The following is an 18,384-nucleotide window of genomic DNA, read 5'->3' on the forward strand; positions in this document are numbered from 1 at the left end:
AATCTTATTCTCCAGCAGCTGTGAGCTCCATAGCAGCAAATCCACAAATGGAATTGTGGATTACTTCCACACTTTTTTAATTTGCACAAGTGAAAAGAAATATGCAGCACTATGCACAGCAATGCAATGGCATTACTACTGCTGATGTAAAAACATCCATCATTACCACCGTGTTTCTGATGATCTGCACTTTACTGGTGTCTGAAAGCAGTCTTTGCTTGAGTCTGAAACATCTGTGGAGTGTGCTTAGCTACACCTCTGTCAGCCTGCCACTCTTGGAGCAACAGCAAATTTGCATTCTAGACAATGGCTTCCAAGTCTTCACAATTGTACAGTATCAGCTTCACTGGGACATTTGGGGGAAGAAAAAAATTCAAGTCTTGTTAAAGAGATTCAGCATTCAACTCAAGGCACTCAAAACAGGTATCAGAGCTTGCTCTAGCGTACTAACCAGGTACTTCTGGCTTGTCAGATATGAGAATAAATTTGCATTTAAGGCTATCTTAAATTTTGTTTGCATCTAACTTTGCAGGCTCAAGAAAATGAAGAATGTTAGAGCAATATGTGTGTCTGTGATGCTTATTACAGCAAATACCATTTATAGACATAATCAGACTGTCACCAAGCCTTCCATCAAAATGAGAATTGACACAGTTCAGCAAAGGAGAGCTTTGCTGCAAGCTAAAATGTAATTCAAATTCAAATTTGTAAATTCAATTGTCATTATAACAAAGAGTGCAGAAAAATGCTCAGGTTTGTCTTGTGCTGTTTGGGTTTGTTTTTCAAGGCAAGATGGAAGTTTTATTCACCTTAAAACAATGTTAAAAGCTGAACTAAAAAGATATACTGAAGTGACCAGCAAAACAGAAGGTAAATATGCTAACTGTTCTGTCGACATGACCTAAGAATTCCTACTTTTTACTTTTAAGTGTTAGGAGAGAAAAGGAAAACTCCTTCAAAAAGCCTCATTAAAATCAGAACCTTCTGTAATTTCACAGTATTTTTATTAAGTGCAAAGTAAATTTGTCCCTGTAAAATAAATTAAAAGGAAAAGAGCACGCTGGCCATTGTCCCCTGAATATGGCTACTGCGTTTTACTTTTACCTTATGCTACCTAAACAATTCAAGCACAAAGATTAAACTACATCCAGTTGTTTGTTGATACCAGCCACTAACTTCAGTATTTATCACATTACAGAAAATTTCAATAGCACCTCTAATCTTTGGAATTAATGTTTTCTAGGGCCTAAGGGAAAAATACCTATTCCATAGCAAACCATCTCAGCAGAATGACTCAGTAAGAGCCATTTCCACTCCCAAACCCAGGTATTGACTGCTAGGTCACCATCAACTATCCACTTAACCTCTCAAAAATCCTGTGAGGCAATTCCTGAATCACTGAGGAGAATCATTGATGCCTTTGAAGAAATTTGCACAAGGCTGAAATGAGACAGAGTTGCTTAGAGTGTTCTCAAAGCATCTCACTTCTACTAAATTATGCTACCTATTACCGTACTATTAATCTAGCAGCATCATTAGCTGGTCTGAAAGACACCTCAAAGCATTCTCAAGTTAAAAATCAGTCACTGTGCCAAAAAAATAAAGCTACATTTTAAATTGTTTCTTCTGCCACCTGAGTGCTAATAGCACAAACCCAGAGAAGGCAGTCTGTTTTGACATTTGGAAGATCCTACCCATGAAAAACTTGCTTTCCTAAGTACACTTCTCCTACTCACTTGAGCCTGCTTTATATTGTTTGTCTCCTCTTCACTGGCAAAGGAATATTCACCACACCACACCGAAATTGTACACCTAATTCCATTAGCTTTTGCTATTTACCCTAGGGATATAATTGTCTTACCTTAGCAGTGCAATTTTTCTGTTAAGGCAAATGCCTTAAAGAGACTGTTAAGAACCATTTGCTGGGGTGTTGAAGACTACACACTGAAATGTCAACTGTCTCACAATGTTTCAAGTTTTCTGAAACACCCCAACCTTTGTGCTCTTACAATCTGCCCAGGTTCTATTCCAAACAGCTTTGTTTCAGACACCTGTATTAATAGAGCTTTCAAGTTTGCCAGTAATTTTGAATTGATTACTTTACATGTTTTTGTTCCTGACAGAAACAGATTTGTCATTCTTTCTACAACCTGTCATCTATTACCATTGCAATTTGCATCTCCTTCTAAGGTGATCTATTACTGTTTAAATGATCACATATTTCTTTTCTGATGAAATTACACAAGGTTTTAAACTTAATTAAAACCATTGGAAGACCAGCCATAACATTAAAAATTAATTTTAATGTTGCCATTTTTAGATCATTTGCTCTGACACCCAAATATTCTGGATTTTAAAGTAGTACTATAGGGACACACAAGTGGAGATAAATCTTTATTGCCATAACTTCGTTTTTCAAAAATGAGCATTGGGTTTTTAATAGGTCGTAGTTTTATGTCTGTATGTACAACATTACAACTGCGTATTTTAATAATAATGAAGTTAGTGATACTTTGATAACTCAACACAGTGTATTTATAAAATGAATTCTTATCAAAATACACTTTTCACTGGGATAATAAATAAAATCCTGTGAAACCCACCTACACAAAGTTAATTTTAACTCTGGTAGAACCCGATGTGGTACACAGTCCATTAACTACTATGCCCCTTTATCCCCCTACTGATGCTCATCTTCTGGGGTAAGAAAACTTTTTTCCCCCCGTTGTGGTGTGACCTCATTCAACATCATCTTCAGCCAAGCACTGTGCATTTACAATTCTCTGTAAGAAGGAGAAAAACTCATTCACAATTACATAAAATTGACAGTAGGCAACTGATTATCAAGCAATGTAATTTTACACTGAACATTAAGCAGTGTAATTATTGAACAAACTGATTAAAGTTAAAAATGGCAATCCATTTGACTTAAGTTTTTAAAGTCAGTTACACAGAAATTACATACAGTGCAATACCTAACAAAGCCAAAGTCAGATAAAAAATGTTCTAACAACCTCAAGTGATGACCTCTGTGTGGTTTCTGGCACTGTTCTCTTAGGAAACCTTTTATTCAATCATTTCCCCAGCTCTTACATCTTGTGTACCTGACACTTTCCAGTGTTACCACAGACTGCATGGACCTGAAATGTAACCAGGCCTGAGCTGTAAGAAAAGCCAACTGATACCCAGCAGTGAATCTCTGCTTTAAGTCAGGTAACACTGTTAGGGAGTTCCCTTGTACTTCCAAGAACATGAAACATATCATTTATTTCACAACAGACTCACCTGCCAGCATATTAGCAACATTACCCACTCAGTACTCAGACTAAAATGGGAGAACATTTTATTCCTAAAGCTACTAACACTTTTATCATCAGGGAAACTCCCAAGTTTCCAAAATTGTCACGAGTTCCCGTGCTAGTTAACATCTTGTGTCTAAAGCTGACTCGGAAGCAAGAGGGTAGCAAAAACAACAGATTCATTTTAATGAACTTGCATAGCATTTACCCACACTTGTACAAATGTCAAATTTTAAAAAATACTCAAGAGCCAGTGCAATAAAGTTACTGTTTTTCTAATCCCCCCAAACTTGCATTTGGGAAACACAAGATCCACTTATAGTACCAGAGTTGTGGTCAGATGCCTGTACTTAAAGAGCTTAGCATATGCTATACACAAGAGAAGTTTTGTATTTCTCTTTTATCCTGGTTGCTATTAATGCTACATAATGATTTTCATATTCACTTTTTAACATCTCAGGTGAAAAAAATAAAAAAGCCTTTTATCTAACTGAACATATTAAAAAAACAACAGATTACAAAACCTGATACTCGAGACTGGTGCAGTGGATAAGATATTTCCATTTTTTCCAAACCAGACCAACAGGGCTATTTCACATACCTGGCTTATTGTAGGGAGCTTAGTTAGAAGCATTTGAAACACTGGTGGTGGAAGAGTCTGCTGTAGAACTTGTAGTAACTGCTGCGGCTGCCCACACACAGCAATGGCATTGGTCAAGTGATCAACACCTTTTTCATATTCACCTGTGTGACAAATTATAATGTTTTGAAATCAACCATCTTCCACACTGTAACACATTTCCACAAAACATCCACCAAGAGTGGATCACATTACAGTGAATCGATACACATTAAGCTCTTCTCCTTCCTTGATGGACTTTCTGAACACACAAAGCTAGAAACAAATACGCAGATTTTCTTAGATGAATTTGACTCCCCAGAATGTCTTGATGTATAAAAAACATCTTATAAAAAAGGTAGAGAAAAATTATTTTATAACTTACCCTTTGAAAAAAAAAAAATTTATTACCTTGAGCTAGTAATTCCTCTCCAAGCTGAATCTCCTCAAGGAAAAACTTCTGAACTGCTTCGGCATCCTTCAGATCAGGCAACTATAAACACACACAGTAAAAACTAAATATGCCATTAAACACCAGCTAATAAAAAGTCAGCAGAAAATATTCTCAATTGAAATTAAAGATGCACACAACCCTATTGTTACACTGACACTGGCAAAAAAACAAGTGTCACCACTAAGTTAAAAGTACTCAATGTTTTTGAAAACCAGACTTAGGTCTCATAACACTGCATCACAAATCTGTAGAGAGACAGAGCCTGAAATACCTCTACTCAGTTTATTAAGTACATCATTTAGGAGCAAATATAAATTCTAAGGTGCATTATGTTTATAACAACTGTATTTCTTGCAGTTGTTTAAGAGAAATCTTATATTTTCTTTCTGGATCCATTGGTAATAATGAAAAGGAAATTAAATGCTTATTGAAACCTATTTTTGCTATTGCAAATTATTGCTATTGCTTAAAACAACCTATCAAGTTCAGTTATAAGTGTATCCCATTAATAACTAAGTCTGAAAAGTCCTTGTTCACATTATGAAGAGGGAAAACATCATCAAATCACACAGTGAACATTGCAGTTTCTAATATAACTCCTCTGTCTGACACAAAAAAGGAACAACAATACAATTATTTCTGAGCATTAAAAAAAACCTAAAGACCACATATTTGCAAGAGTGTTGGTAATCCTGAAATCAAAACAAATCCTTAAGTAAATAGCACAAATAATACAAGTGAAACATCTTTCAAAACACCACTGCATTACTGAACACAGTATTACCTTGGAAAGTCCTGCTCTCTCTTTGGCAAGCTTCTGTTTCCTCCTTCCTGCAAGAATAAAAACATGGTTTTTTTTCAATTTGTGATTAAAAACCCCTCCAGATTATAGTTTGGAACCATGAACAAATCAAAGCCCTTTTTAAAAGAAGAAAATGGTAATGTATTCCAAATATTGAAGACTGAGCAAAGGACTGCAACCTACTTGGTTCAACAGAGCATCATTCAGAGGTCTAATGAGGGCTGGCAGTAGCACCAACCCAAAATGTCAATTCTTCTCCTGATGGCTACAGCAAACACCAGCTGTGCAGGGCAGCACTGCACAGCAGCGGCACAGCACACAGAAGCAAAGAGAATTGGAGTAATATAGGAATGATCTATATGACTTCTCTAACAATAAGCCACAGAAGAACTGTCTGTAAGTCAAATCTATCCAGTTTTGAAGAGCATGGTGCACCACCAAAAAAAGGGGAACTTCAGCAGATCACAGCAGATACACACAGTGCACTTTCTCAGCTACTTTATAGCAAAGACTTGGGAACTAGTTAATAAGTGGCAGCATCTCATCATCCCCCAGCAAGAGCAATACCAAAGCATACATTTCTGAAACCTGAGGAAAGCAAACATTTACAGATGGAACAAACATTTACAGATTGAACTGCCTAACCTAAAGGCAAAAAAGTTGGTCTGCTCTGCTACATAAAGTTGTACCACACCAGCAAAACTCGTGCAATTAAAATTAAAGTTGCTTTTAATGCAGCTATGCAGGTATAAAGATATTTTTATAGCAGCAGTTCTTCATACAAGAAAGAATAATTATACTAACACTGGCAATTTCCTTAGAATAATAATTTATGTAAATCTTCAGTTCATCAACAGAAATAGTTACACCAGTAAAACTTCTGAATACAGGACAGATTCAACTGTCCTTCCACTCTTTGTCCTCAAGTGTCTGCTCAGAAACCTCCTATACTGACAAAGAAAAGCTGTCACATAGCCCTGACTTTCCTTTTGATATAATTTTACAAACTGGAATACTTCCAAATATGATTAGCAAAAATTCTCAATTGTCCATATGATGAAGACAGTCAGGAATATTATTCCCTAGTATAGTGATAACCTAGCACGTGCCATTTACTGACAAGATTGTGTTCTTTATAGAAAGGGAGTTCACATTCTAACTAGATGGAACACCCTTTTATCTTAATACACCATCTGAATAACACTTAAGTGTTATTTAATAACACTAGATTTCTACAACTAACTGATCTGTTATTTTATGTATGTTATTTTACACTATAGATGGAAAAACGTGTTGGATAGAACTGCAGTATATTACAATTTAAACATTTTGGTGGGTTTCAATATTAAAGAATTTCTCTTGAAAGTTAGTGCTTCAATTAGCTCACTCCAACTTTTCAGAAGCATTAATTTGCACAAAACTTTAAACTGCCCTGCTATGCAAACAAGTTTTGATAATAGATAAAATACTAATGATTTTTTAAAAACTTAGTATTTGAAATGTCTTACTATCAAAACAAGCCACAATACAGTTGTAGTGCACTCAGCAAAAACACCAAAAAGAAATTCAAGGAGCAATAACTTAACATTTGTACATCATTTTGAGGAGAAAATTGTGTTTTCTTGGCATGACTGTGATACCTCCTTATTAAAGTATAATAAAAGGTATCATTTACCAGGTTAAGCATTCTGAAACAAATAACAAAAGACATGCTGGTAACTGGAACTAATGAAAGCTTCTGACCACTGATGACATAGATTTGAAATCATATACATTAAACTGAAAATAGTGAAGGAATATGAAGAATCACCAAGATTTTAAAACTGAAAAATGACGTGCCAAATCTTTCAAGTCTGACTACTAAGGAACTTTTATTCCCCTCTTCTTAACACTTTTTTACAGGTTCTTTAAAAGTTAACTAACTAAAACAATTTAAAAACCCAAAGTAACTCTCAAGGATATTTATCAATTTTTTTCCAAGGCTGGTTGGGAAGAAATACTAGTTTCAAAGTATCTTTGCAATAACAACCAAAAGTTACATTTGTAAATGACAAGCAAAAAGCAATGCCTTTGAGGGGCAAAAAACCTTGAAAAGTAAACAAACAAAAAAATCCCCACACCTAAAAAAATCTCAGAAGTTTGTTTTCCCTCAGGGATCTCAAAAATGAAATGCTTCTCTCTACTCTGAGGAGATAATCACATTTTGAAAAGGAAAGGGCAATCTTTCATAGAATGAATCTTTATTACCACAGAAATGCAGTGTATGCATCCAAAGCACAAAGCTAAACTGCAGCTCCTCCACTGCAGGTTCTCCAGGCACAGCTCTTGTACAAGGGCACAAGTTTCAAAGCAGAACCAGTGGATGACCTGTCCTGCTAGTACGGGTTGCAAAAGCCCCTGAGTAGCCCCAGCAGCTTCCCAACCAGTCCCACAAAGGAGCAGAAAACCCAGAAAGCCATTTGCATTTTCAGCTCCCATCAGTGAAGTCTGCCTACTGCCCTCCTCTCACTCTGCTGTCTAGGCAGAACATGCTCCTGGGTAAAAGTCAGCATGGTCAGAAATTCTGGCTGTCTCTGAACAAAGACATCTGTGTCTATATTTCAACGCAGAACACTTCTATTTTATTCATTCAAGAAGGCAAACAGTAAACAGACCTGAAGTATTTTATTAATAAAATACACCCAGGGAAGCTCAGCAGCTATAGATGTTCATAGTTTTGCTATCCTCTGGTCCCAGAACTTAATATGGACCTGACTCCCAAACTAGCAACAACAAGACCTAAAAAAATAACCCCACAGAAAAACCCACCCACAAAATCTGCTACATAAGATTAAAACATCTCCAAAATCAAAGTCCAGTAATTCTATAAGTCTTCCAGAAACTTCCCTTTTTCTTGGGAACCTAAATTTGGCCAGCTAATTTTTATGACAAGCCTTTGCAATGTAAACTTTGACTCAAACACAGCACACAGAGATGGCAAAAAACCCAACTGGTTCTTAATTTGTCAGCTCATGCTTGACCAAATATGACAGGCAATCCACTGACATGTCAGGTCTCCTGTCCTTCTCAAATTCTGGTGACACTGCATCACAGAGGCTAAAAAAGGACCTTATCCTAAGAAGGTTACTGGAAAAGATGTGCAGCAAAGGTGGTTTCTCCAAGCTTTCCATCCCATACCCCCAGTACTGCACAACACATGGAGCATCTTTACCTAGAGAACTGCAGCTGGCTGCTGCACTGAACCTCTTGTGGTCAAGTATTTTACAGCACAAGCCTTCCTGTCTACCCAACAGTAAAAGTCCTGTAATACTCAGATCCCTGGCACCACTGCTCAAGCATCCATACCAAATAATCTGTTACACTACCAAAAAACTCAAAAACAAAACAAACAAAAAAACCCCCAAAAAACAAACCCCAAAAAACCAAACTACAAAAAAACCCACCAAACAAAATTAACTAAAGCCTTGCAACTAAATGCAGACCAGTGCATCAAGTGCAAGGACTGTAATGAGGTCCCCCAAATGACAACTACCACCTCCTATCAAACCAAAATGAATTTGTTTTCCATTTCAAAGTAATGTCAATTCTTAATCAGAGCAGTTCTGACTGGATAGAGGCTCAGATTATGGAAACGTGAAATCCAAAAATAATTTTTGGTGCTTCTGCAAAAATCTTACGTAATTCAGGGCTTCTCCTACTGCATATTTGGCATCATAAAAAAATCCCATGGCTCATTATGTTGCTGAAAATCGAGTTTGCTTGTGCAAAAAAAGCACATACCAGTAAACTGCACTATAATTTCCCAATTAATGACTTGCACTGCAGGGAAAAAAGGATTTGGAACACACACACAAGAGGTATGTGGAACTACATTTTGGAACTACACACAGGAGTGAGGGCTTGAAGCTGAAATATTTGACCGACATAACTTTCTGTGGAGGAAATTTTGGAAAGTGGAATTAATGCACCGCTAAGTGACAACACTGGCCAGGCAAATTCAATCCATTAAGGCAGAACAAATGCTGTTAAAACTACATTTTAATGCTATTAGATTAATACTCATTTTCAACCAGTCTAGTTATTGACTTTTCCATCCATGAAACTGCTGATCACATGATGTTTACTTGCCAGGAAAATTTACCTTAATGACAACTTCTTATCTTTAGATTAGTCACCAAAGGAATAATATACACATTACCCTGACAGAAATAACTCAGTATAAAAAGTATCACCTTATTGCTCATGACTCATTTGTGTTCCTTCAGTACTCATGCCTACAATTGCATTTCAAACCCTCACTGATCATTAAAACATTTAAATTAATGTTGAAGATGTGAAATAATGAAGAGCTATGAAAGAAGAGCTCTACATTTTGGATTAATCAACAGTTTTCTCTGGCATTCATTCTTATCCTGGAAGCCAATGGCAGGGCTGCCAGGAGGGTTTAGAATGCAGCTGATGAAATACCTGAGAGTTACCACCGACCCCTGCCTCACCACAGCAACAACTTCACTGTAAGAGATCACACCTTTTACCTTTTACCTGCTTGTCTTCCCAAATGCCAAAAAAATTAAAAAAAAAAAAGAGAAGTATCACCATGTAAATGTGGCGGCTATAATAGCACTGCTGAACCTGTAGGAGAGCAAGATTGGACAAGGAAAAAGGCGGGGGGGGGAGGTGAATTTGAACCAAGCACGGTCGGAAACCACAGATTACCCAACACCTACAGCAAACTCTCTCCGATGGGATGACCCTGTCTAGAACCTGCAGTGAGAGGACCAGAGAAAACGGCCTTAAGCTGAGACACGGGAGATTCAGATGAGACATTAGAAAAAATCTTTTCCACCATTAGGGTGGCCAGGCATCGGAATAGGGAGGGCAATTCCCACGATTCCCGGGGATGTTCAAGAGAGGCCTGTGCGTGGCGCTGGGCGTTGCTGCAGGGGTTGGTGCTGCAGGGGTTGCAGTGGCAGTGCTGGGCGGATGACTGGACGGGACTCGAAGTCATCTTCCAGTTTTGACGGCTTTGTGACTCTGTGCGCCGGCCCCCGGCTGCGGTGAAGGGGGGAAGGGACGGCGAGAGGCCACAAAGCCGGAGGGGCCGCCGGGGCCCGGGACGGAGGGGGCGGGGGGTCCCGGCCGGGCCCGGGGGCGGCGCTGCGGCGGCAGCACGTGCTGCCTTCCCGCGCCCCGGCCGGGCAGTGAGAGAGGGAGAGAAACGGGGGGAATCACTGAAGGAAGCGCGCGACGGCGGGAAGGGACGGCAGGAAAGGGTAAGAGGTGCCCCGGGACACTCACGCTCCCGCAGCCGGTTCTTGAAATTGGGGTCGCTCCGCCTCTTGCGGTCGAAGTAGATGCAGTATCCGATGAAGAGCGCCCCGCAGAGCCCCGCGGCGATGGCGCTGGTCCTGCCCACCATCATGGCGCTGCCACCGCCCCCGCGCCGCTCCCGCCGCGCGGCCCGCGCCGAGCTCCGCAGGCACCTTGGGGCGAGCGGGCACGGGGAAAGGACCCCTCCTCGCTTCCGCTCACGTCATCAGCCGGCGGCGGCACAAGGCGCCTCCCGCACTGCCTGCGCCGAGGCCGGCACGCATGCGCGGGCAGAGGGGCGCGACCTGAGCTTCGGCGTTTGCCCGCCAAGTGCCGTGAGGGGCCGAGGGAGCGGGAAACGGGATTCTGGATCCTGGGCAAGAGCTCTGGGATCATCGTGTCCAGCTTCTGACCCAACACCACCAGGCCAACTAGACCGTGGCACTCAGTGCCACGTCCAGGCTTCCCTTAAACACCTCCAGGGATGGTGACGCCACCACCGCCCTGGGCAGCCCATCCCGATGTCTAATCACCCTTTTTGTGAAGGAATTTCTCCTGATATCCAACCTAAACCTCACCTGGGTACAGCCTCCTTCAGGCAGCTGTATAGAGTGATAAGGCCATCCCTCAGCTTCCTTTTCTCCAGGCTAAAAGTTCCCAGCTCCCCTGTAAGACTTGTGCTCCCAGACCCTCCACCAGCTTCACTGCCCTTCCCTGCACAACAAAAAGCCACCCAAATCAAAGTAATGATTTCTATTTCATCACAGACCCAGTCTGAATGTGAGTCGTTTTTTTATAGCCATTGTGGGTAATCCTACACAACTCAATAAAAAGAATTCACAGCTGGCCTCTGCAGCAAGACCTCAGCTGGAGAGAGATTCTTGTAACACAGAAATAAGATCGTACAGCACCTCCCGCTGCCTTCTGGGAGAAGCCAAATGCCCCAAAGCAAACACCAAGAAGGACAACAGTTGTATTAGCAAACAAAATTTATGACACTCTCACATATAAAAAACATTCTCATATATATCCATCTTCGTAACACTACTTAGCATTTTTACTGGATTGATTTTTACCAAAGAACTGTTTGTTTTTCCCAGCTTTACTCCTAGTAGTTTTTAGTCTTTTTGGTTTGGTGCTCTTCTTTAATGGGTTTGCTTTTTCACCAATGAAAGAGTCATTAGAGCAGCTCTTTTCTTTTTTCTTCTTCTTATCATCTCTGTCCTTGGGAGCACGAGCCTGGTCTGGACTTTTCTGTGCTTTCTTCTTGTCTGCTATGCGCTGCACTCGTATCTTTCTTCCCATCAGAACAGAGTTGTTGAGTTTCAGAGCAAGATGTACAGCATCTGTGTTCTACAAAAGCAGACATTTAAACTTACATTTTGGACTTTAAAAGCAGCATTACTTCCAGCTGAGTGCTTTCAAACGAAATGTTACCTGTCTTTAAAATTGGCAAGCAGGATTTTACAATGCAGAGCACTCAAGCCGCTCCATTTAGGGAATGACACATGTCTGCTCAGGAACATCAGCACCCCCACACAGCCCACACACTGAGGCTATGAACCAGCTTACAGTGATTCACCAAAGTCTGAGGCAGAGAGACAGGGAAAAATTGGGAAAAAAGGTATTGGGCTGCAGGAAATGAACTAAGGAAAATAAGGCTGGGAGACTGGCATGAGAACGGAAGTTATACTGAATCAGAAAGTGGAGAACTGGTACACAAACCAGTTGCAGCAAAGAATTCCACTCACATTTTGACACATGGGAGAACACTGAAGTCACACCAAACAAACTCATCTGTGCCTCCTTTAACTCTTTAAGGTAAAGTCACTTCTTTCACCCCAGTGTGTACAAAACCTAAAATGTTTTGTTTTGTATCTGCTTCCACAGAACCGGTCTTCCAAGCTGCTCTCACCATACACAACAACGCTACCATTTCACTTCATGCACACACTCACACACAAGCCTCAAAAAATTACTAAAAAGAAAATAAAAATGCTCTAAAGGCAGACACCAACGCGGGTTTTGAAGAACTCCTTGTGCACTGGAGCGTGCACCTCACAGGTTCACACGTACCTCAAAGAGGACGTAGCCGAAGCCCTTCCCCAAGCCCGTCCTCCTGTCTCTCACCACTCGCACTCCCACGATGTCTCCGCAGACATGGAAGTGCTCCCGCACGGCGTCATCGCGGATGTCTGCAGGCAACACAAGGAACAGATGCCTCTTCAGAGAGACACATGGCTTTGAAAGCCTGGCCCACATCCAATTATTTCACATTTATCCATTTAGGGACACAAACAAGATGGAATACAGATAGGTAGACAGATATCAGGAAAATCTCAGCAAGCTGACAATGCAGACTTTATAAAGGGTTATTTGCTCTGACACTTACTGCTTTTCCAGCTCTGAAGAGTATGACATAAATCACAAAGAACGAAGGCAAAGACTAAAATAGATTTTTCAAATTATTTCATTTATGCTTCGAACGCAGTAGAAATTAAGAATCCTGCTATGCATTTTTGTAGCTCTTCCTTATGCCAGAATTTCTTTCTAAGAATTTAATACTGATGATAATGAGCTTGAACTGGCAGTTCTTCAACTGCTCATTGACTGAGCCATGAATTTTAGCTGAATGGGGAGAAGGGATTTACAGTTTCCAACCACAGCTGTTATGCAATTATTCTGATAATGGTTGGGTGTATGAGCCTTTCTCCATCTCATGCCTAGGCAGACAAATGTGACGTGCCATCACAAAAGTACAGGGTTGTTTGGTTTTTTTTGGTATAGGTATGCTTCTTGGAATCCCCTGACATAGATATAAACATCTCTCTGCTGAGAGGAGGGGCTGAACTCAATAGTAGGGGTTTAACTACAGCAATGGGACCTAGACATGCCAAGAAAGGTCCAAGCAGCTGAAGTAATTTCAGAGCACGGCAATCACAGAATAGTCTGAGTTGAAACTGGCCCACACGGATCATCAAATCCCACTTTTAGCCCTGCCTGGACAGTCACTCAGCCTGTGCTTCACAGCATCAAAAGGAGAGGCCATCACTGTCCCTCACTTACAGCTGGTTCACAAAAAGGGGTTGTGCAGTTTAGAAAACTATGGCCTATGCAACTTAGTCATATTCATTCAAAAAACATGAAGCAACAACAAGAACTAAAAGTGCTAGCAGTGCTTCCTACAATAAAGGAAACAATCAAGGTGCAGAACTGGACAGAAACTTATAACCTCTTTAGGTGTTTCAATTAACAAATAAAAATTACCTCCAGCAAAAGCTATTTATCCACCTGATACCAAGGAATACAAAGCCTAATGTCAGCCACTCCATAAATCAAATTAATGATACCTAACAATCAATTTCAGACTTACCATATGAAAGATTTCCCAAGAATACAGATCGTTTATTATCATGCTAAAAGGAACAGGAGAGACAGGACAGTAAGTTATTGTTACAGAAAAAACCAAACCAACCAAATAAAAACAATAAAAACCCCACAACCAAACCAGAACAGGGGATTTCTAGACACACATCTTACTTACCAAACTGGTTTTAGATGCAGTGTCAACTCTAATGTGAAATCCACTAGCGATTTCTGTTCCATTCCTTTTGTGGTTAAAATCAAAAGGTTTTAAAAGAGAAATACGCATTACTTAATTGACAATATCACTGCATAGCAGTATTCCAAAAGCAAAGTTACTTTTAAGTTTGAACATTTTATTCTCACTCAAGCAAAAGAGGGGAGGTTGTTTAAATTTAGCTATAAATCTACCTGAATTACCTCTTCAACAGGGAATGAGGAACAAAACTGAGACTTACTCCTCCAGAGCCTTCTGGGCATCACTTTCTTCCTTGAAGACTACGTAAGCATTGATGAACTTTGCATTCGGGTGCATCTTATGCCTGGAATGGGAAAAGGACATGTTACTGCTTAAATCCTGCTGATGCTGTGCAGTGCACAGGCACTTCTTCCTGAACACATTCATTGTCTGTGCTTGTTCTGTGCACAACAACAACTTCATTTCCCTTGCAGGTCAAGCTACCCCTGTAAGCGCATTGTACATCTTGTCCAGCCCATATAAGCACCCTGAACAAGCTTCCTCTCAGCTCATAAACATATCCAAAGAAATTAAAGACTCTTAGCATCTTCCTCCTTCCTAAAATACAAGAAATGCAACCTCAGGTAACACATTGCAAGTATACATGGCACACAATTCTTTATAACTTGTTGAGAAAACTTAATACACACAAAGGTAATGACAAAAGACAAAGAAACACAAAATACACAAAAAAGACCTAAGACGGACACACTTTTAATGACCAAGACTTAAAAATTGTTTAGCCCTTGAAAAATACACAAAACTCACAAGGAGAACCTACTTGATTGCTGCTACCTTTTTGGATACAGTATCATCTGCTGGAATCTTAAAGATAAAAAGAGCTTGAGTTAGGTCAGCCTAGTGTAAACTTATCACAAAGAGTTTTTCCATAAGACAAAGGTGAATTCAAGCAGGGGCCACCCAAAGCAACATAGCCAGTACAGTGAGCAAATGACAGAGGTGGCTGGACCTAGAGATGGTCTAAAAAGCCCTCAGAGTTAAAAGAGCTTGCCTTGACTTTGACATGTTTCTTGAGTTCCAAGAGGGTTACTGTCAACTCTTTTAGTGAGTACCCTTATTTACAAAAATGTCTTTGTTACTATGATTTAAAAACAGGTAAGCAATGCCTCAGCCAAACCAGCGTAATATTAAAGGCATTCCTCTTTCAGAGAACATAAAGCTCTGATCCTGGATCAGCTGCTGCTACAGGAAAAATGTATCTGTGGTGCTCCTGGGGTAACATCTCCAAGGCTTCTTCTAATAGCAAAACCTACATACCCCAAACTACTTCTGAACTAATGAAGGTACAAGCCTTACAAATACTACTGCCCTCCAACATCAACAAATAATTTTGTTACAGAACATTAAAGGAAATAACATACCAGGGACCGGAAGCGAATGGACTGGATTTGTCCATACTTCGTAAAAAGAGATTTCAGTACCTAAACAGATGATATTACAAATACTCAGTACACTATTCAACCTGGTAATGGAAATTATTTTTTAATATTCGTAAGTAATACTGTTCTTACATTATTTTCCTTTCATTTACAGGATGTCCCTTAAGGGGCTATTTAAAAAATGCAAGTAATTTGTAACTATTTCTGTGTTTTTTGTGGCAGCTTCTTCTTCTACAGATTGCCAAAACTGAAGTCATGCATCCAACTATGGAAGAAAGTATTAATTTAACATGTTTCATGTAATGATCTGAAGCACTGTTTCATACAAAATTATTAGCAGAGTTTCCATTTATTCAGTCATTTTTTCATTGACAAGGAACTGACCAATTCTACTCAAGAGTCATTGCATCCCCTGCTGCAGGCAGCCCAACTCCAGGAAACCAGAGATTGTCTCTAGTGGTTTCTGAGAACAAGAACTATTTCTTACTTTCCCAAAAGCAGTTCCAATCACAAGTGTGTGTGACTTCCCAGCTGCAAACATCCCCTCAAACTGAGGACTGCTGCAACTCCTTTCAGAACCCACCTACGTACCTTAACAGTACAGCTGACAGGCAAGTTTCCAACAAACACCGTTCTTCTGTCTGCTCCTTCATCAGCCACCCATTTTCTCTTTTGCTGTTTTGAATTAACAACACTTTTGGTGATAGCCTGAGAAGCCTTTTTCTTTTGCTTCACTTTGTTTTGAAACAATTTCTGGTCCTCCTCTTCATCTGCCTGCTCCAAAGCATTCTCTCTGACCAGAAATGATCAGGCGGGTTATAAATGATGGGAAAAAACCAGGGGGTTTGGGGTCAAAGAACTGAAGCCCCCAAGATATTTTAACTTACATTTGAAATTATTATGTTCAACTAAAAATTTTTGAACGTTATTTTATTTATTCTGCATTAAAAAAATTTATCTGACCATTCGGTAATGTGAAAAACTATTTGCTGTCTCCAGGACACTGCATTCAATAATTACAGTAACACAGCAATACTTCAGAACTAAATAATCTGATAGCCTCTAAAATTGAAGGGAAAAAACTGGAACTTAGGACAGATTTAATCCTCCTCAGTATGCAGGAGACTCAGAACAAACCTCTGGAATACAGCCATGCACTGACAAGTCTCTCTGTATCCAAACCTGCCGTAGGAGCATGAACAAGGAGCAGATCTGAAGGAGCCTCTGGAAGGCACAAACACAGCTAACAGGCTCCATGCACCCAATGGCAGGGACAGGATGAGGGGTTAGCCTTGCGCTACAATCCAATTTGCTGTGTTATCCAAATTGCATTGTAGAGTGGCAGCTTCCAGCCTGCTCTGAAGCACCTTGCTCCAAGTAGTTAAGAGAACACACAGAGTCAGAGCGGTTCTGTATCATTGCAGAGGCCCAGCAGGACACAGCTCACTTTGCCTGGCACCTTGCTCCTGCTGAAACCACCTCTGCTGGATAAAGCCAAGGACACCTGGAAAGCATCTCCCGAGCCAGACAGAACTAGATCCATGTGTCCACTGCTGCACATGATGGCTCTCTAGCAGGGCATTTGCACTCCACAGACCTAGTGTCTCAACAAGCAGTGCTTCCTTCTTCAGGGGAAAACTACAGAAAATTTGCACAATCTTTAAAATAATCTTAAACACCAAGCTTAAGATTAATAGTAGGCGACAACTTCGTTGTTTCATTGAACTACGATTAATGTAGATGCTGGGGGGATTTAACTTTACTGTAAAATGGTGTCACTTACCTCTCTGACAGTTTTTTCTCTGCTTCTGAACGTTCCTTTTTTCGGGCCTTCTTTGCTTTTACCGGAGATTCTTGTATGACGGATAAGTTCTTGTCTTCTGACACTTTCTCCCCTTCTGCACGCTTCCTTTTCTTATTTCCCTTTTAAAAAACGGCGAGAGAAACAGACTTGAAGGACAAAACTCCAGGAACACCCTGAAGTTAGTTCACATACTGCAACTTATTTGGAGCGCCGCTGCCCGAAGCCCACCGCCATCCGGGAGCGCTGCCCGGCACTGGCTCACTCACCCCCGGCACAGGCACCAGCACCGGCGGGGCGGCGGCGCGGAACAGCCGGGCGAGGGGCGCGGCGGGCGCTGCGGCCGCCCCGAGGCTGCCGGACACCTGTCCCAGCACGTACTGCTCCTCCCGCCCCAGCACGCAGGGCTCCTCCCGGGCCTGGGCCGCCGCCGGCAGCCGCGGCCCCGCGCCGCCCCGGCGGGCCCGCATGGCGGCAGCGAGCGCGGTGGGACGGGCTCAGCCCGCGTCACTTCCGACGCGCGGGCCGGGAGCTGCCCCCGCACCGCCCCGCTCCCTCCTGCCAGCCCCGGGCACGGCGGCACCGCGCCGCCCTGGAAACACCCACCGGGAGCACATGGACACAGGCTGAAGCTGGGCATGAGGGGGAATTTCTTCACAAGGTATTAGAACGGTATTGGAACGGATTGCCAGGGAGGTGGTGGAGTCACCGTGCCTGGGTTTAAGGAAAGACTGGACGTGGTCCTTATTGCCATGGGCTAGTTTGACATGGTGGTGTTTGGTCATAGGTTGGTCTTGGTCATCTCAGAGGTCTTTTCCAACCCAACTGATTCTGTGAGGAGAGGCTTTCTCACTGATTTCCCAAGACCCTCAGTTCCAAGGGAGCTGAAGCAAACCTGACAGTGCTTTGGAGGTCTCGTTACACGTTTTATGCACTTTTTGAGCTGCCACTGCAAGCAGCTCTGTTGGCAGCAGCATCCAACCGAAGGCTTAACAAGCAACCCAGCTGCTGAATAGAAGCAGTGTTGGTCTTGACATGTGCACCAGGTATCGCCCCTGCCTTGCCTGCCGGGAAAGGTAGTGACCCTCATGGACAGGG

General features: G+C 41.4%; 2 protein-coding genes and 1 non-coding gene across 3 annotated transcripts; all 3 read right to left on the reverse strand.

Annotated features, from left to right (window-relative positions):
* Positions 1-2,381: 2,381 nt before the first annotated feature.
* On the reverse strand, positions 2,382-10,683 carry TOMM20 (translocase of outer mitochondrial membrane 20). Its single transcript, XM_033055176.2, has 5 exons — positions 10,473-10,683; positions 5,157-5,203; positions 4,330-4,411; positions 3,901-4,043; positions 2,382-2,783 (listed from the first exon to the last, which is right to left on the reverse strand). The coding sequence occupies exons 1-5, from the start codon at positions 10,594-10,596 to the stop codon at positions 2,739-2,741; spliced, it is 441 nt and encodes a 146-aa protein (XP_032911067.1). The 5' UTR covers positions 10,597-10,683; the 3' UTR covers positions 2,382-2,738.
* Positions 9,495-9,629, reverse strand: LOC116994844. The gene has a single exon (XR_004417595.1). It is a non-coding gene; the product is annotated as a small nucleolar RNA SNORA14 (small nucleolar RNA).
* Positions 10,684-11,455: 772 nt separating the features above from the next.
* On the reverse strand, positions 11,456-17,756 carry RBM34 (RNA binding motif protein 34). The gene is made up of 10 exons (XM_033056527.2): positions 17,556-17,756; positions 17,269-17,408; positions 16,077-16,278; positions 15,468-15,527; positions 14,867-14,910; positions 14,306-14,389; positions 14,029-14,092; positions 13,858-13,900; positions 12,561-12,679; positions 11,456-11,837 (listed from the first exon to the last, which is right to left on the reverse strand). The coding sequence occupies exons 1-10, from the start codon at positions 17,754-17,756 to the stop codon at positions 11,529-11,531; spliced, it is 1,266 nt and encodes a 421-aa protein (XP_032912418.1). The 3' UTR covers positions 11,456-11,528.
* Between the last annotated feature and the right edge of the window lie 628 nt (positions 17,757-18,384).

This window comes from Catharus ustulatus, chromosome 3 (assembly GCF_009819885.2).
Source record: "Catharus ustulatus isolate bCatUst1 chromosome 3, bCatUst1.pri.v2, whole genome shotgun sequence".
NCBI classification, from domain to species: Eukaryota; Metazoa; Chordata; class Aves; order Passeriformes; family Turdidae; genus Catharus; species Catharus ustulatus.